This window comes from Somniosus microcephalus, unplaced genomic scaffold (genome assembly GCF_052327205.1).
Source record: "Somniosus microcephalus isolate GS21.2 unplaced genomic scaffold, FLI_Smic_1.0 unresolved_chr1, whole genome shotgun sequence".
NCBI classification, from domain to species: Eukaryota; Metazoa; Chordata; class Chondrichthyes; order Squaliformes; family Somniosidae; genus Somniosus; species Somniosus microcephalus.
Genome location: NW_028225179.1, coordinates 90,766,351 through 90,787,127, shown reverse-complemented (window position 1 = coordinate 90,787,127; position 20,777 = coordinate 90,766,351). Strand labels below are relative to the sequence as shown.

The window sequence follows — 20,777 nt, the reverse complement described above, 5'->3', positions numbered from 1 at the left end:
CCCCTGCTTTAGTAGAAGCGGGGCCATCACTGCTTCATTATACTGAGTATTTACCCCAAAATGACGCTAATTAAGAATAAAATCCAGCCTCCTGTGGGTAAGTTTAACTTAGGCATCAACGAAACGAAGAAACAGGAGAACATAAGAACATAAGAACATAAGAAATAGGAGCAGGAGTAGGCCAATCGGCCCCTCGAGCCTGCTCCGCCATTCAATAAGATCATGGCTGATCTGATCCTAACCGCCAATCCACTATCAGTGTATAACGGGCGGCCCATCCGATATCATTCCTTTGGCATTTGCGCTGAATGTTCAAAAACGACCCATTGTGTCGAGACCGAGTGTGAGAAGCCCATCGTGAACAGATAATGCGGAGCTCGCAGTTTGTATTATTTTCAGGGTAGATGAAAAAAAACAGTTTGCCGATGACTACCCAGTACTAACCAGTGTGGATCATTACACTGCAGCAAACTCGGAAGGTGTATATCTGTGCAATGTGCTCCCTGTGCACCGCCGATGCAGCGCCAGCAATCCGTGTCCCATTACTAGTGCTTTTAACAATCGTCCCAGCATTTTTAGATTTGGTAGCAAGCGTTGCAAGTGAATTAACTGTTGAAATGTGATTATCGTGTTTATACAGGTCATATCTCAAAACCTACCTTTCTTATAATTACAATGTACTATATTTTACGGAGAATAAATCTGATACATTACAGGGATTCCATTGCCGAGGTGAGGAGTGGGATGACTGGGGCAATGTGTAGTTGCCCTACAATACAGTTTGACATATTTTGATAGCACATTATAGTGTCAGCTGTGGCTCAGTGGACAGCACACTCGCCTCTGAGTCAGAAGGTTGTGGTTTCAAAGTAACAATTCTGGTACTTGAGCACATAAATCTAAGCTGACGCTCTTGTTCAGTGCTGAGGGAGTGCTTCACTGTCGGAGGTGCTGTCTTTCAGCTGAAATGTTAAACCGAGGCCCCGTCTGCTCTCTCCGGGGGACGCAGAAGATCCCATGGCACTATTTCGAAGAGGAGCAGGGGAGTTATCCCCGGTGTCCTGGCCAATATTTGTCTCTGAATCAACATAACAAAATAACAGATGATCTGGTCATTATCACATTGCTGTCTGTGGGAGCTTGCTGTGCGCATATTGGCTGCCGCGTTTCCCACATTAAAACAGTGACTACACTTCAAAAGTTCTTCATTGGCTGTAAAGCACTTTGAGACGTCCGGTGGTCGTGAAAGGCGCTATATAAATGCAAGTATTTCTTTCTTGTTTCTTTCATTAGGCCATAACACTGTATCACTGAGAAACTTAGCTCTGGTTGGTCACTATAGGGGTGTAACACTAGGTTACCACCCAGCTCGCTGTTTGAATGTATTTGCTTAAAATACAGGATTGAATATTAAGTGGTGATTAAGATTATCACACGATTACACGTCCAAAGCAAAATAAAGAAAGTTATTTGCGGCAAAGGCACAAAACGTCTCAATGTCTGGTTTACAGTATCAGTGATGTAATATATAAATAAGCCATCGAATCTGTACGTTTCGTGCAATAACCTATGTGTGTTCACTGATTTATGTCTAAAGTTGTCTGCATAGTTAAATGCCAAAGGATTGAATTAAACTCTAGAATTTACCCAATTTCACAAGTTATAGTTTTCCTTTGAGGTAACTCAGGCAATAAATGATGTGACGTGGATGGATACATAGTTATGTGTCTTCATGATGTCCACTTTAACGTGGCACAGACAGTGAATTGTAAATCAGCATAAATTATCACGCCACTTTGTTGTTCGAATTTGTACTGATTACCATAATCCTGATTTCTTGCAACCCCCCACCCTCCAATGCTGGTAAAATATGGCCATACACCTGCTTTTAAGAGTTTCATGGGCATTCGCTGCGCAAGAGTTGGGCAAATAGCCAACTCTCCGCCAACGAATCTGCATTTCCTGCGCATAATTCTTGACAGATCACAAGTTCAGGGTTTTCGCGCATGCGCAGCACATGTGTAAACTTGGAACTTGCGAGGCACTAACGGACACGTACACACCACGGACGCAGTCATCGGCGACAGAACATCCAGGCTATTATATTGGCCTCGTTCCCTTCAGTTACAGAGGGAGAAGTGGCCTCGGGATTTGCTCCGGACCACTGTGTTGGTGATGCTGCTTGTGAAATGTGAGTTTGTAGACAGGATCGGGCTCGACTGTGTTTCCAGCAATTGAACAGTGTTTCCACAGCCACTGTTTCTGCTCACAAGTGGAGACTGTTTACCTGAGGCCAATGTCGGAGCCAAGTCTTCAGGAGATGAGGGTAGAAAATTGAAAATGAAATCAAGTTTGTGCTAATTAGGAATGTATCAACATTGAAAAAACTTCTTTTTAAAATCCCTGGCGTGCCTTTATTCCACACAGCTGTTAGGTAATATCTAAAGCGCCAGGTTGTGCAATTGTAGATGAGATTTGACAATGTTCCTTCAATGTTAAGCTAATTAGTAATCTTTTAATAAAGTGACTGAAACATAAGTCAGGGGTGAAATGTTTATGCAAATACAATTGTATCAGTAATAAAATAATTGATTCACGATGATTATTCCAGCGTCTTCTTGGATCCAATGCGAGTCTCGCATTTGAAACTCTCAGGTTCTGATTAAACAACATTGTAATCTAGGGAGTGAAACACAAATCTTTGAAAATCTACAGATGACAGTGCAGAGCACAGAACAGAGAATGCAGTGACTTGTTGTGGTGATTATTTCCTATGTTTAATAAGAAGTATTGTGATTGGTGAATGGGGTGGTTGTTCTCTGTATTAGTAAGAAGTATTGTAATTGGTTGTTTGTTTCTACCTTGAGATATATGTTGTAAACTCATTGGTAGTGGATGTCAGGTGATTTGTGGTGGCCATCTTAAATTCAGTTCTCTGTAGTCATTGTTGGAGACTGGTGTTGAAAGATGTGCTACTGGGTTTTTAATGTTAATAAAGCCTAGATTAGAAAGGCAAATCTATTCTTTATTTCAATTTATTAACTTTTTATCAGAATGGAGCGATATCTTCAACCGGAACGATTCAATGCTGACCCTAATTCTGCAGGAGTGGATGATAAATGGAAACATTGGTATTGTACATTTACAAACTTTTTGGGTGTGTTGAAACAAGAGTCACTGAATAAGCTGAATATGCTGATCAACTACATTGCTCCGGATGTGTATATAAGTATATTTTGGACTGTAAAACTTACAAATTGGCTATTTCTACATTGGAGAAGATTTTTATTAAACCAAAGAATGAGGTATTTGCACGTTACCTTCTATCTGCCCGTAGGCAGCAGGTGGGAGAATCTTTGGATACTTATTTACAAGCACTTCGGCACCTTGGTGCTAACTGTAATTATAAAGCCATGACGGCTGAAGAATATAAGGAAGAATCGGTACGGGATGCTTTTATTAATGGACTACTGTCTAGATCAATTCATTAGCGGTTGTTAGAAAATAAGACTTTGGATCTCAAGAGTGCTTTTGAGCAAGCTTCTACATTGGATATGGCTCAGAGAAATTCGGATTCTTATGCTCTTTCTAATCGGCCTGTGACTGTGGTTTCGGCAGTTCTGGACGAAAAGGAATTAGGTGGACTTAATGGGAGTGGTTTACTAGATTCTGAAATAGTTTCTACTCCAACAGCTCCACCTTTTACTTCGGCGGCTGTTGCCTCGAGGATTCAGAAGTGTTATTTTTGTGGGAATGTCCGGCATCCTCGTTTGAAGTGTCCTGCCCGGGAGGCTGTATGTAGTAAATGCGGCAAGAGAGGTCATTATGCATGAGTTTGTAAATCATTAGGTTCAATTACCTCCTCTTCTGCGACTATTCAACCTGTAGAGAGGGCGTTTATTGCATCAATTTCTGCTGCATTTGCTCATGGCCTAAACAAAGCTATAGTTGTGGCCCAAGTTAATGGGTTAGAAGTGAAGGCTCTCATAGATACGGGCAGTACCGAGAGTTTTATAAGTCTTCAGTTTGTGAAGGAAAAGTGTTTGAAAATCTTGCCTGTTACTTATCAGGTGTGTATGGCTCAGACGACCCTTACTTCACAAGTAGCTGGTTGTTGCCTTGTGAAATAGATTCTTCTAGGTAATACGTATACTGATATATGCCTTATCTGTTTTGCCTAATCTTTGTGCGGATATTTTGATTGGTCATGATGTGCTTAAATTACACGAGAGTCTTAGTCTTTCGTTTGGAGGGACTAAGCCACCCTTATCCATTTGTGGATTAACTTCTTTATCCATTTCTCCATTATCACTTTTTTCCAATTTGATGCCGGAATGTAAGCCAATTGCTATCAAGTCAAGAAGGTATAGCAGTCAGGATAGAGAATTTATTAATTCTGAAGTCCAACGTCTTTTATTGGAAGGAATCATTGAACCTAGTTGTTCACCTTGGCGGGCTCAGGTAGTTGTCACCACTAACGAGAGGCATAAGAAACGAATGGTGATAGACTACTCTCAAACTATTAATAGGTATACTCAATTAGATGCGTACCCTTTGCCTAAGATTGATGAGCTTATCAACAAAGTATCTCAGTATAAGTTTTTTAGCACTATTGATTTAAAGAGTGCTTATCATCAGATTCCTATTGTTAAGAGGGATCAACCATATACAGCCTTTGAGGCTGGTGGAAAGCTGTATCAGTTTTGTCGAATACCATTTGGTGTTACTAATGGTGTTGCTTGTTTTCAACGGGCAATGGATGTTTTTATAAGTGATAACTCTCTCTCTGACACCTTTTCATATTTAGATGATATCACGGTGTGTGGTAAATCAAGGGTGGAGCATGATTCTAATTTAGAAAGATTCCTTCAAGCTGCGGAAAAAGTTGGTTTAACTTTTAATAAAGAGAAGTGTATCTTTTCGACTACTGAGGTAAATCTACTGGGGTATATTATCTCGGGAAATATGATTAAACCAGATCCAGAACGTCTGCGACCATTGATCGATTTACCTTATCCTACTAATTCTAAGGCTTTGCAATGAGTTGTTGGACTGTTTTCTTACTATTCTAATTGGATTGCAAACTTTTTGCAGAAGATCCGGCCCCTTATACGGGTTACGACATATCCTCTATCATGGGAGGCCAGGACATGTTTTGATAAATTTAAAAAGGATATTCTAGGAGCAGTTGTGCACTCTATTGATGAGCAGGTTCCCTTTGTGATTGAGACGGATGCTTCTGATTTTGCAATTGGGGCTACTCTGAACCAAAATGGAAGACCTGTGGCCGTTTTCTCACGTACTTTGAACAATAGTGAAAAAAGGCATTCTTCAATAGAGAAAGAGGCATATGCAATAGTAGAAGCACTGCGTAAATGGAGACATTATTTATCGGGGCGACATTTCACGTTGGTAACCGATCAAAAATCTGTGTCCTTTATGTTTGATGTTAAACATTTTGGAAAGATCAAAAATAATAAAATAATGAGGTGGAGGATTGAGTTGGCATGTTACCATTTTGATATAGTTTATCGTCCGGGGAAGGATAATGTTGCTGCGGACGCACTGTCGAGGGCTTATTGTTCTGTGATTCACGGAGATACGCTTATTAATCTTCACAATGCTTTATGTCATCCTGGGGTTACGAGGATGATACACTTCGTACACAGTAAGAATTTGCCCTTTTCAGTTGAAGACATCAAGCGGATGACTTCATCATGTTCTATCTGTGCTCGGTGTAAACCGAATTTCTTTAAGCCTCAACGAGCTCATCTTATAAAGGCTACTTCACCTTTTGAACGTTTGAGCGTTGATTTTAAGGGGCCTCTTCCTTCAACGACTCAAAATCGATACATATTTACTGTTGTGGATAAGTTTTCAAGGTTTCCTTTTGCTTTTCCTTGCGCAGATGTATCAGCTGCTACAGTTATCAAATGTCTGACTCAACTTTTTGTCATCTTTGGGATGCCGGCGTATATCCATTCGGATCAAGGAAGTTCTTTTATGTCTTCCCAGTTGAAGGAATACCTTCAGAGTCGGGGAATTTCTACTAGTAGAACTACCCCGTATAACCCCCAGGGTAATGGACAGTGCGAATGATACAATGGGGTGATCTGGAAGGCAGTTATGTTGGCTTTGACATCCCGGAATCTTAAGAATACACAGTGGGAAATGGTACTGCCTGATGCCCTGCATTCCATTAGATCATTGCTTTCAACGGCTACTAATGTGACCCCCCATGAAAGGCTCTTTAATTACCCGCGGAGATCTACTATGGGATATTCGGTACCTTCATGGCTTACTATGCAGGGACCTGTGTTGCTTCGACGCCATGTTAGATTGTCAAAATATGATCCTTTAGTGGAGGAGGTGGAGCTATTGGAGGCAAATTCCCAATATGCTCATATTCGATTCCAAGATGGGAAAGAAAGTACTGTTTCAATTAAAGACTTGGCTCCTTGTGGTGGCCAGCCCTCTTCCGAGGATACTAATAATAGTCATGATTCAGATAAGGTGGATGTTGTTATAGATACTACGAATGTTTCCAATCCTATTGCAGATAATTATACTTCTATTAGTCAGCCTTTGAGGGATGTTCATGACCATCCTAGTTTACTTCCTGATGGGATTTCCATTCCGGAAACCGTTGATAATCGGGATATGGATAGCCTGTCTGCAGAAGATACTTCGGTGCCTCCGGGTGTGGGAGGGCAAGGAATTTCACCAAGGTTAAGAAGGTCGACACGAACAAGATATCCGGTCGACCGATTGAAAATGGACTTTTAAATTGGATAGTAATGTTTTAAAGTTGTTGAAATATTATATGTGTATTTTAGTTGTGAATAAATTAATTATAAATTGTAAAGGTTATTTAGGTTGGAGCATGTTTTAAAAGGAGGGGTGAATGTGGTGATTATTTCCTATGTTTAATAAGAAGTATTGTGATTGGTGAATGGGGTGGTTGTTGTCTGTATTAGTAAGAAGTATTGTAATTGGTTGTTTGTTTCTACCTTGAGATGTATGTTGTAAACTCATTGGTAGTGGATGTCAGGTGATTTGTGGTGGCCATCTTAAATTCAGTTCTCTCTAGTCATTGTTGGAGACTGGTGTTGGAAGATGTGCTACTGGGTTTTTAAAGTTAATAAAGCCTAGATTAGAAAGGCAAATCTATTCTTTATTTCACTTGTTCATTAACTTTTCATGGTTCTTCCCCTTACATGTAGCTCAGTGGCAGTTAGTTTAGCACACAGGAGCAGCCGACCTAAAGGGCGGTCAATTCTCACTGCCTTCGCCCGGAGTAAATGGAGTAAATGGCCTCCAAATGCGGCCGGTAGCCTTATCCTCCCGTTAACGTTGTGAAGGCTCCAATCAGTTCCACGGGCGATGGAATCGAAGAGACTTGCTTGTACTGCTGAGCTGCAGAGTAAGTATCGCCCAATTTGAACTATGACCCCCGACAAATTTATACCCCCATGGGTTTCATTGTAATTGTTGGCGTTAATGTAAACAGGATATCGGATCGGGTATCTGTTCTACACCTCCCAAATTGTCCTTTCCGTGAAGTCAATGGAAAGGAAAGTTGGGAGAGGTGTGTAACGGGTCGCTGATCCGATAATGCCTGTTTTGCACTACCTCCAAATCTGAAACTGACTCCCAATGACTCTGCACCCTGTCTTGCCCCTATGAAGGTGCCATGACCGCAGTAGACACGGGCAATAATTGCCCTAATGATGCATTCTGGGAACTCAAATCTACGGAAGGTGTTTAACACCTGGGAGTTCTGGTCCGCTTTGTAAACTTCTGATTATATTTCCACCTTTTACCTTAATGCCACTCGGAAACCATTTACATCACAACCTTAGATTTGGTTTGAAGGAATATTCTGGAAGAGGCAGTCTCCCTCTACTTCACCTGGTAGTCAGGTGGGGTCCTGAGTCTGGATTTACACTGAAACATCCGGCGTTAGGGATCCTAAGGCTGCAGTGTGAATGGGGCCTATGGGAAGAGAAAGTAAATGCTCTGATGCAAAATCAGGAAGGTTATTAAACCTCTATCACTGGAAGCGGATTCTGCAGCCTCACAACCCTCTGTGAAAAGAATTGTCACCTACCCTCTGTTCTAAATCTCTAACATTTAACCTGGTATCTATAACCCCTCATGATTGATCCTCAACTAATGGAAACAGTCTGCTTCTATCTACCCTGAGTCATCCTTTCATCATTTTAAACACTTCTATTATATCACCCGTAATATGCATTCTTCTAATAAAAATGTGCATTTTCCAAGTCTTTCCTTCTATTTGTTTTTCCTTCTATCGGGCAGCATCCTAGTGAATGCACCTTGTAGCTTCCCGAAAGCTCAAGATCCCCCCTATCTTGTGAAATTCAATACTGCCCACAGTGCTCTAACTCAGGGCATTTTAAGGTTTTATAGAGGCTCATAGTTACTTCTTGGCTCTTATGTTCTGTACCTCTTGTGATTAAACCTAGAATTCCATTCGTAAACGTTCCCGCTATAAAATCCCAGTTGTTCTTACACAAGTCAATAAATGAATCAATTTAATCCCACTCCAGAGACTTGAGCACAAAAATCTAGACTGATATTTCAGTGCAGTACAGAGGAAGTGCCGTACTGTCGGAGGTGCCGTCTTTCAGATGAGACGTTAAATCGAGGCTCCATCTGCCCCCTCAGGTGGATGTAAAAGATGCCATGACACTATCTCGAAGAAGAGCAGGGGAGAGCTCTCCAGTTTCCTGGCCAATAATTATCCCTCATTGAACATAATTAAAATCAGATTATCTGGTCATTATCACACGGCTCTTTGTGGCAGCTTGCTGTGCACAAATTGGCTGCCGCATTTCCTAAATTACAACAGTGACTACACTTCTAAAGAAAGTACTTCATTGGCTGTGAAGCGCTTTGGGACGTCCTGAGGTCGGGATAGGCGTGATATAAACGCAAGTATTTCTTTTACTTTCTTTATAACAGATATTTAAAATTCAAATATAATCCTGGGGCAGGACAAAGTATTTTCTGCAAAGCCGCTGTGTCATACTTTTACAAACAGGAGTGTAACATTATTCCCTCTCCTTACCTTTCCGTTTTCTCCTCCACATATAGATTAAAACTATAACGATAGCCAGCGATACCAGTACACACACGACAATCAACCCCACATGCTTGTCTTTCTCTACTTTTCCATCTGAAAAATATGAGCAAGAGTTGTATGTGCGGATTGACGGTTATATATATAATCAGTGGAAACCTATGGCCCTGCTCATGGTAAGGAGGTTGTTGCGCTGTTTTATATGGACAGTATCCCCACACCACATAATGCATAATGTATTATTTCACTGAGGTGGAACCAGGTTTCTTTAAAGCCACAAAGTTCACTTTTCGTGAATAAACACAGGTTCTGGTAAACGAGAGGTGGGCAGGCTGTAAAGGTGACTGGGGTGGTGGGGGAAGAAGCAATGGCTGTGAAGAGTGAAGCATGGCTTCTAAACTGATCGGGGCTGGACCAGAGATAAGAATGTGCTGCTGGGAGGCCAATGGAAAAGGGTTGTGGTCGTGCTGCCCAGCGAGGCAGGGGGAAGCTAGCTGTCCCCTCCCCTACAATGCCCCATTGATCGCTGGGTGAGGGGAGCCAGGTAGGAAAGTGGCAGAGGCCTGTGTCTGCGGGCCTGGTGAAAGGGGCCAATATGAGGGGTAAATAATGGCAGTTAAATAGATGATGTCACTGTGCCAGCTCCCAGGGGTGGGGAATCGAGCTTCTGACCGTCCCCACATCTCCGTCTGATGGAAGGTCCTTGGGTCGGAGCTCAAGGTTGCAGCTCATGAGAATTGTAAATAACTAAACGATATAGATAAACGTTTACATTTAATTTAGATAGTTAAATGCTTACTTTCTTTTCGTTATCGATAACAACATGGCTGCTGTCGCCATAGCCCAGACTGCTCCACAGTGACACTCAGTGGTCAGAGTCTGTAACTGCACTCAGACACCTTTTCTTTAATGCTAATTCTCAGTGTACTGCAAGGGAAGCTGTGGCTTAACAATACGCGGCACCCTATCATTTTCAATCTGTCACGTAATGTTATGTTATGTTGACAACGCTCATCGCTGGTGCAGCAGCTATGGAATCTTGACCGCCCTCAACGAACATCCAGACAGACAGACCTGATTATATGAAGCTGTGTATGTGCAGTCAATAAAACATACCGTTAATGGACCGATGGTCTAATTGAAGGGATTGTGTTAAACAACTGGGACCTGCACAGATTGGGCCACAACATCTGGAAATTGCCCTCAGCAGAGGGTCAGCGCAGTAACCGACCAGAAATATATTTCCAGATTATAAGGATCATCCTATCTGTCCCCCTGAGGAAGGCACCTTTCCATAGAGAGACCTGAATGAGCAGCACCGTTATCTATTAAACAATTTGTGGTAGATTTTCACCGTGCCGCTCTGGTGTGAACCTGCCGCTGTGGATCAGCCGCCTGTCACAGAAACTGTTCGTTTTCATTCCCATTGGAGGCAACTCCGGTTTTAAACCCGTGCGGCAGGTTGGAAATCTACCCCGCTGTGTCTAAACCAATAGCAGGAGGTTCCCCTGGAGACATTTGGTGACTCTGTTAATCGCCAACAGCAATTTCTAGGCTTATTTCCTGGGGTTCCGTCCCCCCCCCCCCCGCCCAGCTGTCCCAACCTCCATTCTTGCTGCAGATTCTTGCTTTCTGGGCAAAGCCCACCGCCCCCCACCTTTCCAACCTGCAGCTCCCAGTGCCCTTCGGCCCATCCCCGCCTCAGGAGCCCAGCCTCAGACTCACCCTTACCGCCAGGCCGCACTATTTTATCACCCCTCCCCCCACTGCCCTACATTTTAATTACCTTTCCTCACAACACTTCCCCTCTCCTCCTCTATTATCCCAAAGTGACCCGTCCCCTCATTCCCCACCAGAGCAAAGAGAAGCAAAAACCACACTGAAGTTAAGAGGGAAATAGCTCAGCACGGAGCAAAAGTTCAAGCCCAGAAATCGAGCAGCTCCATCATCACAGTGAAAGGGAACAACAATGAGAAATCAGAAACAAACAGTGAAGAAACAGCGAGTCGGGCAAATAAAGAGTCTGATGTCTGAGAGTGGGTGGTGAATGCAGATTAATCCATTCTCTAACCCAGATAGACTGTGAAAAGGGATTAATTTGTTATCTAACTCTGAGACCGTGCGGTGTGTGGGGGGTGTGGGTATGGAGTGGAGATAGACAGCAAGAAGCAATGGGAAAGATATACAGAGAAAGTAAGTGTGTGAGAAGCGCACAAGGAGGGGTGAAGAATATGGAAGAGTCAGAAGATAATAGAAATGGACTGAAAGATGTCCAAAGATGTGCGGGTTAGGTTGATTTGGCTATGATAAATTGACCCTTAGTGTTAGGGGATTAAATACATGGGGTTACGGGGATAGGGTGGGATATGTGTCGGTGCAGGCTCGATGGGCCGAAATGGCCTCTATCTGCACTGTGGGGATTCTGTGATTCTGTGAAAAGAGAAAGAATGAGGAACAGTCACAAACAGTCTGAAGCACAGAGATAACAAAAGTGTGGTCTGATGTATAAAGTAACAGAGAGAAAGAGCAAGACAGAGAAAAGTGACGGACAAGAATAGACAGTTACTGGGAGTGGAAGATTTAAATGTTCCTGTTCTTGTCCGGCAGCAACAACACAGAAGACCCAATAGTAACCAATAAAAATTACTGAGAGACAGAATATCCGGTTCATTTCCAGAGGATTAGAATAGAAAAGCAGGGAGGTAATGTGCAATTTGGTTCAGTCATTCATTCATTGATCTCTTTCTGCTCTCTATCTCTATATGGGTGAGTGTTGCTATTATTGATGGATTGTTCAGTATCGCTGCTCATGTCCTTACCCCAGGAGACAGTCTTCCCACCCGGCAAGCTGCTGTGTTCAATATGACAGGAGTATTGTTCCCCATCATACGGATCAAATTCAAGGGTTGTCGATAATTGAAACGTCCCATCTTCATTGGGTAATAGCCCAGTAGATTTGGTCTCAGGGACATGTTCTCCACTCTTCAACCAGGTCACGCTGATGGACTGCGGGTAAAATCCAGTCACAATGCAGTGGAGAAACCAACGATCAGCAGCCCGAGCAATAACTGAGACCTCAGGGGAAACTACATGATAGAACGACAGTTACTTTCAACTTCAATAAAAGGCGCACATTTCACAGTAGAATGAATGAAGTCATTTTAACTTTTGCCACTAGTGTAAAACAGGTGATATCGGATCAGCCGCCTGTTAAAGGAGAATGGGGAGAGTGTATGACGGAAACTGATCCAATATTGCCAGTTCTACACTATCACCACACTTTAAAATTACCCCCAAGTTGTTCTGACCTTACCTTGTCTGGTTAGTGATGCGTTTCCAAGTGAATAGTATGTCCTCCATAAATCCACACAGTCCTTTTCTAGCAAGCTCTTGAAATAAAGGTTCATCTTTGTTTCCTTATCCCATTTCACTTTGAGGGTCTGAGCTACTGGATCATGTACAGTCCAAACCAATTTGTCTTTATCAAAACTAAATGCGAATCTTCCATCATAAGCCAACTTCAAAACCCCGACACTAGGATTGGCATCATTCAGCTCACAGCCAAACAGTCCTTGAACATAGTGAGTACCTAGAACAGTAATTGAATCGATCAATAGCTACATAATTATCGCATCTATTCATACAATGCCTGTGAATTTCAGTTATTTTCTAGTCTCTTCACATCCAGTCACTCTTTCCATTACTAAGGGTAGAAATGGAGTTCAGTGTCTAAAACAAGCATCATCGCACAGGGACATAGAATTCACAGCACAGAAAGAGAACAACTAGCTACAAAGTTAAACGGCAGCTGTTTGTTTTAAACCCATTTCCCTGCCAATGCCCATTTCCTTCCATAATCCTCCGTTTCATATATTTATAGAGGTCCCTTTTAATTATGTTGTTGTAGCTGCCTCAGTAACATTGCATATTCTAAGGGTGGAAATCCTAATTTTTACCGTTGTGCTTCTAGTGACTGTGTGGCCCTTACAGGGGAACAATCGTTCGTTGTTTACCCTCTTAAATACCTACGTAACTGCGAAAACCTCTCACATCCTCCACTAACCTTGTCTCTTTCTGTGAAAATACACCATTTCCAAGTCTTTCTTCATAACTACAATCACTCGTTCTAGTGAAGCATTTTTCCATAGATTTAATATTCTTGCTATAATATTTGCTCAGAACTGCATGTAAAACACCAACAGTGTCCTAACCAATGTCGTCTGTGAATCAACATCAAATCCCTGATATTATATGCAATGCCCGTATGAATCGGCTCAGAGTAAGTCCGCAGCCCAATATGCACTGCACCCATTTTTCTCTATTGACTTCAAAGATGTAAAATGGGCTGCCAATTCACCATGACCCCAAAGGAAGGGAAGATTGGCCGGAGTGTGTAATGGGTGACCGATCAAATATTGCTCATTTTTCTCGATTGCCAGAACTTTGGGTCCCCACAGGTGAGTACGCGCTGGGCACTCACGCGTAGGCCCAACGAAAGTGCCGGTTTCGTGCATGCAGTGCACATACAAGGGAAACCCGAACTTCCGTTCCCTTAAAGGAAGGGGTTCACAGGTCGAACGCGTGCACCGGAGAGGCAGCGCGTATGCCTGGAACTTTCGTTTTTCTTGGAGGTTTCTCCAGGAGGGTAAGTCTCCAGCAGCTACACTTTCAACAAGGTAAGTGGTGAATTAAGTAAAATTAAAACATTTATTTCACAGGTTTATTATGTTTAAATACTTTAAAGTAAGGTAAGTTTATTTTTAGCCCCGTTAGAAACTGTAATTATTTTTTTCAAAAATTTAAATTGTTAAATATAGTTATTTTATGTAATTTATAGTTATTTTAAAAATGTGAATTTTAAAAAATTTATTTGAAATTTTAGTTATGTTTTGGGATGATCTCTATTTCATAGATTTGACAGGTCTTCCTGTCAAAACTATGAATAGAGATTCCCTGCTACGATCGGCTCTCCATGGCCCACGTGATCCCGGGGACGCTTTGAACTAACTGCGCCCCTGGGATACGCAAGCACTGCGTGCCGGCAGTTGGAGCAAGCCCATAATCAGAATCCCACACGGGCCCACAGCACAACGGCCAGCGTGCTAGGTAAGTGCAGGTCGAAGGCTTGCACCCGTGGGAAGCCTCCAACCCGAATTTCTGGGCCATTGACTTCAAAGATGTAAAATGGGCTGCAAATTCACCATGGCCCCAAAGGAAGGGAAGATTGGGCGGAGTGTGTAATGGGTGACCGATCAAATATTGCTCATTTTACACTGTCACAAAAAGTTAAAATTACCCCTCACATGTGTAACGCCACATCAAATTGAGTATAACATTAAACAAAGTTAGATGTGTGTGCAATTCCTGTCCACAAAAGCATACTTCCTGTTGGCATATTCCTGTTACATTTGTGTTAACATTTCCCTTTATAAATTCCTGTGACCACCTTTATAATGGAAGCTGCCACACAAGCTGGTCATGCTGTAATTACACCCTCCCACCGGTGGTGGCACTGTCGGACTTAGCTTTGCATTTCCCAGAGAAGCGGCTGTGCTCCAGCCAATTCTTCGGCTCTGCTTCCCAAATTGAATAAATGTTGCTGTTTAACTATAAATCTATCTGTATTATATTAGAAGGCGCATGTACTGCCTGTCCACACAACCTTACATGCTGTTGTCACATTTTATATCAATTTTGTCCATTACCAATTCCTATCAATTCTAAGTGCTCTAAGTGTGGTCTAACCAAGGTTCGATACAGGTTTAGCATAACTTCCCTACTTTTCAATTCTATCCCTCTAGAAATAAACCCTAGTGCTTGGTTTGCATTTTAATGGCCTTGCTAGCCTGTGACACAACTTTTAATGATCTGTGTATTTGTACTCCGAGATCCCTTTGTTCCTCTACCCCACCTAGACACGCACCCTCCAAGTGATAAGTGACCTCCCTATTCTTCCTACCAAAATGCAATCCCTCACATTTATCTGTGTTGAACTTCATTGGCCAGTTATTTGCCCATTCTGCAACTTTATTAATCTCCTCCAGTAATTTTCTGCAGTCCTCCTAAGTATTGACTATCCCACCCCAATTTGGTATCATCTGCAAATTTAGAAATTGTTTGTTTGATTCCAAATTCTAAATCGTTAATGTAAATTGTGAGCAGCTGTGGTCCCAGCACTGATCCTTGTGGAACACCGCTACCCACCTTCTGTCACTGTGAATAGTTACCCTTTACCTGTACTCTCTGCTTTCTGTCTTGAAGCCAGCTAGCGATCTTTCTGCTACTTGTCCTCTGACTCCACATGCTCAGACTCTATGAATTAGCCTATTATGTGGTACATTATCGAAGGCCTTTTGAAAAATTACATCTACTGCATTACCATTGTCTACTCTCTCTGGTACCTCTTCAAAAAAAATCAATGAGTTTGGTCAAGCAAGGTTTTCCCTTTTGAAATCCATGCTGACTGTTCATTATTATGCTTTCAGTTTCTAAATGTTCTTCTATTCTCTGCTTTAGTAGGGATTTCATTATTTTTCCTACCACCCATGTTAAGCTGACTGGTCCATAATTCCCTGGACATGTTCTATCCCCATTCTTAAATAGAGGTATTACGTTAGCTGTCTGCCAGTCCTCTGGAACTACACCTTTTTCTAACAAATTATTAAATATGTATAGTAATGTCTCAGCTATCTCTTCCCTAGATTCTTTTAAAATGCGTGGATGCAATCCATCTGGAACAGGAACTTTATCCTCTTTGAGTTTGATTAGTTTATTTAATATTTCCCCATTTTTATTTTAAATGCACTTATCTCATTATTCATCTCATCATCCAATGTCATGTCCACCTTTTCTATCTCCCTGGTAAATACCGAAGCAAAATAATGATTTAATATTTCTGCCGCCTCCCTATTGTGGTAATGTCCTGCCTATCCCTTAATGGCCATATTCCCATCCCAACTTTCCTTTTTTATTGGTGTGCCTGTAAAATATTTTACTATTTTGCTTTATGTTCCTTGATAATTTAATTTCATACTTCCTCTTTGCCTTCCTAATTGTTTTTTTTATTTCTCTCTAATCCCTTCGTATTCTCTCTTATCATGCACTCCTCTGCTGTCTATGCACTCAATGTATGCCTCTTTCCTTACCCTCAATTGTTCCCTATGTCTTTATTCATCCATGGAGTCTCATTACTGTTTAGTTTGTTCTTGCTGTTTAGCAGAATATATTTTGCTGTACTCTGTTGAACACCATTTTAAATGTTTCCCATTGTCGTTTTACATCGTTGTTTGGCAATATTGTTACCCATTTTATCTTCCCAAGTTCTATTCTCAGATCCTCAAAATCAGCTTTTCTCCAAACTGGATTTTGTCATACTTATGTCCTTCTCTATTATTAACTTAAAGTGTATTATTTTATGGCCACTATTATATGTTCTACATATGTTCCCCTCTTTAATTTTTTTTTTCTGCTCTGGCTCATTCCCCACAACTAGATCCAATAGTGAATCCTCCCTTGTTGGACTTTTTACATATTGGGTTACAAAGGAGTCCCATAGACATTGTAGGAACTCCATTCCCTTATCTCCTTTACCTACCACTTATGCCAAATTAATATTGGGGTAGTTGAAATCCCCCATGGTTATTTTTCTGTTTTTTACTAATTTCTCTGATTTGTCTGTATATTTCTTCCACCCCCTCCCTTCTACTATTAGGTGGTCTGTAGACTACGCATTTTAGTGTGATTGATCCTTTATTATCTTTTATCTCTAACCATGTGAATTCTACTTTTGTCTTGCTGATATCTACGTCTCTTTTTTCTACCGCAATCATGTTACCCATTATGAGTACAGCTACTCCACCTCCCCCTTTTCCCTCTCTACCTTTTCTAAATATGTTATACCCTGCAATGTTTAATTCTAAGTCCTGATTTTTCTGTAGCCATGTCTCAGTAATCCCTACTATGTCTGGTTCCTCCCAACACATTATTCCCTCCAGATCACCTGTTTTATTACAGACACTGTGTGCGTTGCTGTACAGACAGATTAACTCATTTTCAATAGGATGTCCTCTCACTTTTTGTTTAACGATCTTCTTAGACCCCTGTTCTATAACTCTATTTGTTCCCTTGCCGCCAATGTTCTCCCTTACTTTAGTTTTTCCTTAGCTCACTTTTCCTGTTTTGTTTATATTTAGGCTGTTTACGTTTCTGATCCCTGCCCTCTTCTTACTTGTTTAAAGCCTTTGCCACCTCTCTATTTACACTTTCTGCTAGGACACGGGTCCCATCCCATCAGTACAGTTCCTTCCTGCCACAGAACTGATGCCAATGTCCGTGAAAAGGAGCCACTCTTTCCCACACCCACCCTTTAGCCCCGTGTTAATTCTCCTGATCTGTCTGCTTCGATGCCAATTTGCACGTGGCCCGGGCAATAATCCAGAAATTATTACCCTTGAGTTCCTGGTTTTTAATTAGAACGTAACTCCTGAACTCAGAGAATGCGGAGTCAGGGGACTAGAAGCAGAATGGATTGATAGCTGGCTTCAGTACAGAACACAGAGAACTGGAGTAAAGGGTAGCTTTTCACAGAAGGTGGGTAGTAGTGTTCCACAAGGATCAGTGCTGGGAACACTGCTTTTCACAATTTACATTAACGATTTAGATTTGTGGCATCAGAAACGTAATTTCAAAATTTGCGGAATATACCAAATTGGGGTGGGGGGATAGTCAATACTGAGGAGTAATGTAAGAAGTCACACAACACCAGGTTATAGTCCAACAGCTTTATTTGAAATCACAAGCTTGTGATTTCAAATAAAGCTGTTGGACTATAACCTGGTGTTGTGTGACTTCTTACATTTGTCCACCCCAGTCCAACTCCGGCATCTCCACACCATGAATACTGAGGAGGACTGCAACAAATTATAGGAGGACTTTAATAAAGTTGCAGAATGGGCAAATAATTGGCAATTGAAGCTCAATAGAGATAAATGTGATGTATTATATTTTGGTAGGCAGAACAGGTTGGTCACTTATCACTCAGAAGGTGTGAGTCTAGATGGGGTAGAGGAACAAAGGGATTTCAGAGTACAAATACTCAAAATGCTACAAGTTGCACCACAGGTTAGCAAGGCCAAAATAAACTAAACACTAGGGTTTATTTCTAGAGGTATAGAATTGAAAGGACGTGAATTTATGCTAAACCTGTATCGAACCTTGGTTAGACCACACTTATAGTACTGCGTGCAGTTCTGGTCACCATATTATAAAAAGGATATTGAGGCACTGGAGAGGGTGAGAGACGATTTACAAGGATGATACCAGAAATGCGAGGGTATACATATCAGGAGAGGATGAACAGGCTGGGTCTCTTTTTTCTTGAAAAAAGGCTGAGGGGTGACCTAATAGAGGTCTTTAAAGTTATGAAAAGTTTTGATACAGAGACAATCTTTCCACTTGTGGGGAAGAGCATAACTAGAGGCCATCAATATGTGATAGTTATCAAGAAATCCTATAGCGAATAAAGAAGATACCTCTTTACCCAAAGAGTACTGAGAATGTGGAACTCACTACCACAGGCAGCGGTTGAAGCGAATAGTATAGGTGCATTTAAGGGGAGGCTGGATAAGTATATGAGGGAGAAATGAATAGAGGGTTACGCTGATAGATTTAGATGAGGAAAGATGGGAGGAGGCTCGAGTGGAGCATAAACGCCAGCATGCACTGGTTGGGCCGAATGACCTGTTTCTGTCCCATATATCATCTGTAATCCTATGTGAATTTATATTCAAAATTATAAAGGGCTTGGATAGAGTGAATAAGGAGCAACTGTTTCCAGTGGAAGAGAGGTCGGTAACCAGAGGACAAAGAGATAATGTCATTGGAAAAAGAACTAGAGGCGATATGAGGAGATTTTTTTTAATGCAATGCGCTGCCTGAAAGGGCGCTGGAAGCAGATTCAATAGTGACTTTTAAAAGGGAATTGGATAAATATTTGAAGGGTGAAATTTGTAGGGCTATGGGGAAACGGCAGGGGAGTTGATCTCATTGGATAGCTCTTTCAAAGACCTGGCACAGGCAATGATGGGCCGAATGGCCTCTTTCTGTGCTGTATAATTTTTTGATTCTATTTGCCAACATTTAAAATGGGAGTTGCCGATGTAAAGTTAGCAGGCTGTAATTGCACCCTCCTTCCGTTGGTGGCGCTGTAATGCCTTAGCTTAAATTGACGAACTCCTCAGCCTGTCCATCTGGAAAACTCCGATGTGTAAAACAACTCTACTTCGCACCTTCACAGTTTTCTATCAAATTTGCTACTTAGCTATAAATAACATAACATGCCAGAAAGTATAAACTGGGGCAAAAGCAAAATACTGCGGATGTTGGAACTCTAAGATAAAAGCAGAAAATGCTGGAAATACTCAGCAGGTCAGGCAGCATCTGTGGAGAGAGAAACAGAGTTAACGTTTCAGGTCGAAGACCTGTAATTGCACCCACCCTCCGGTGGTGGCGCACTAATGCCTCAGATTAAATTGCCCAAATCCTCCGCCTGTATTTCTGGAAAACTCCGATGTGTAAAACAACTCTGGTCCTGACGAAGGCTCATCGACCTGAAACGTTAACTCTGTTTTTCTCTCCACAGATGTTGCCTGAGCTGCTGAGTATTTCCAGCATTTTCTGTTTTTATCTATATATATAAAGCGGCTCTTCTGTCTGTCCCGATGTCTGTCTGTCTGTCCGCCTGGTCTCGATACGTTTGGAAGTTACAGAGCGTACCGACGCGCGAGCGTCGCCTCAAAAGAAAACTTGCGATTCCGGACCGGTCATCGGCGTATTTACGTTTCGGCCGGACAAAAATCCCGCCCGCGGTATCCCAGAAACGTTCAGCGTTCCGCTCATTAGCATCTCATTAGCGACCGTGTGACACCGAGGTCTTCCTACAGTTGAGTGTCGAGTGACTCGACGATTGACCAATCCTACGCTTCGGTGACCTGACCGGTCGACCAATCGGTGTGTGTGTGGGCAGGCCTTATCCTTCTGAACCAAGGTGAGTGGCCGCCATTTTGATTTTCCACAATTTTTTCCCCCACACTTTCTGTGTGTTAGGCAACTAAGGTAAATATTTCAATTATGTGTTAGGCAATTAATTAACAATTTATTTGAGTTTTATATTGTGTTTAGCAAACCCCCCTCCCTCCTCCTCACCCTCGCGCAGGGGGGACTCGGTGCTGGTCTCCAGGCCCGCTGCAGGCAGGCCTGAAGCTCCAAAAATTTCTCTATCTCTCTCTCTTCCCTCTCTCTCTCTCCTTCTCCTCTTCCCTCTCTGTCTCTCTCTACTTCCCCCTCTCAAGTTTGACGGTGTCGGGGCCTGAAGTGAGCCGCTCTAACGGCTGCCAGCCCGCGGGGTTTCCCTGCCTACTCCCCGCTCTAACGGCCGCCAGCCCGCGGGGTTTCCCTGCCTTCTCCACGCGGGCCGCCTCGCGGTGCTGGCACTGACCGCGCATGCGCCGCCCGCCCGCGGGAGCCCGCTCTGGCTTTTTTTTTAAACGGCAACCACGCATGCGCACGGCCGTTGCGCAGCCGCCTTGACGCCGGCACGCATGCGCACGGCCCCCGTGACGCCAGCACACAGCCTCGTGAGATCGCGGGGGGTGCGAGCCTCGGGAAATCGCGG

At 42.5% G+C, this 20,777-nt stretch overlaps 1 protein-coding gene across 3 annotated transcripts in view; it reads right to left on the bottom strand.

Annotated features, from left to right (window-relative positions):
* Positions 1-2,539: 2,539 nt before the first annotated feature.
* LOC147095589 (class I histocompatibility antigen, F10 alpha chain-like) overlaps positions 2,540-20,777 on the bottom strand; it is a 62,623-nt gene continuing 44,385 nt past the window's right edge. For all 3 annotated transcript variants that reach the window (XM_085974706.1, XM_085974708.1, XM_085974707.1), the window contains exons 3-6: positions 12,420-12,695; positions 11,926-12,192; positions 9,095-9,202; positions 2,540-2,679 (exon numbers count right to left, since the gene is read on the bottom strand). In XM_085974706.1, coding sequence (XP_085830832.1) covers positions 2,663-2,679; positions 9,095-9,202; positions 11,926-12,192; positions 12,420-12,695 — 668 coding nt within the window. In that variant the 3' untranslated portion in view covers positions 2,540-2,662. The remainder of the gene's footprint in view (positions 2,680-9,094; positions 9,203-11,925; positions 12,193-12,419; positions 12,696-20,777) is intronic.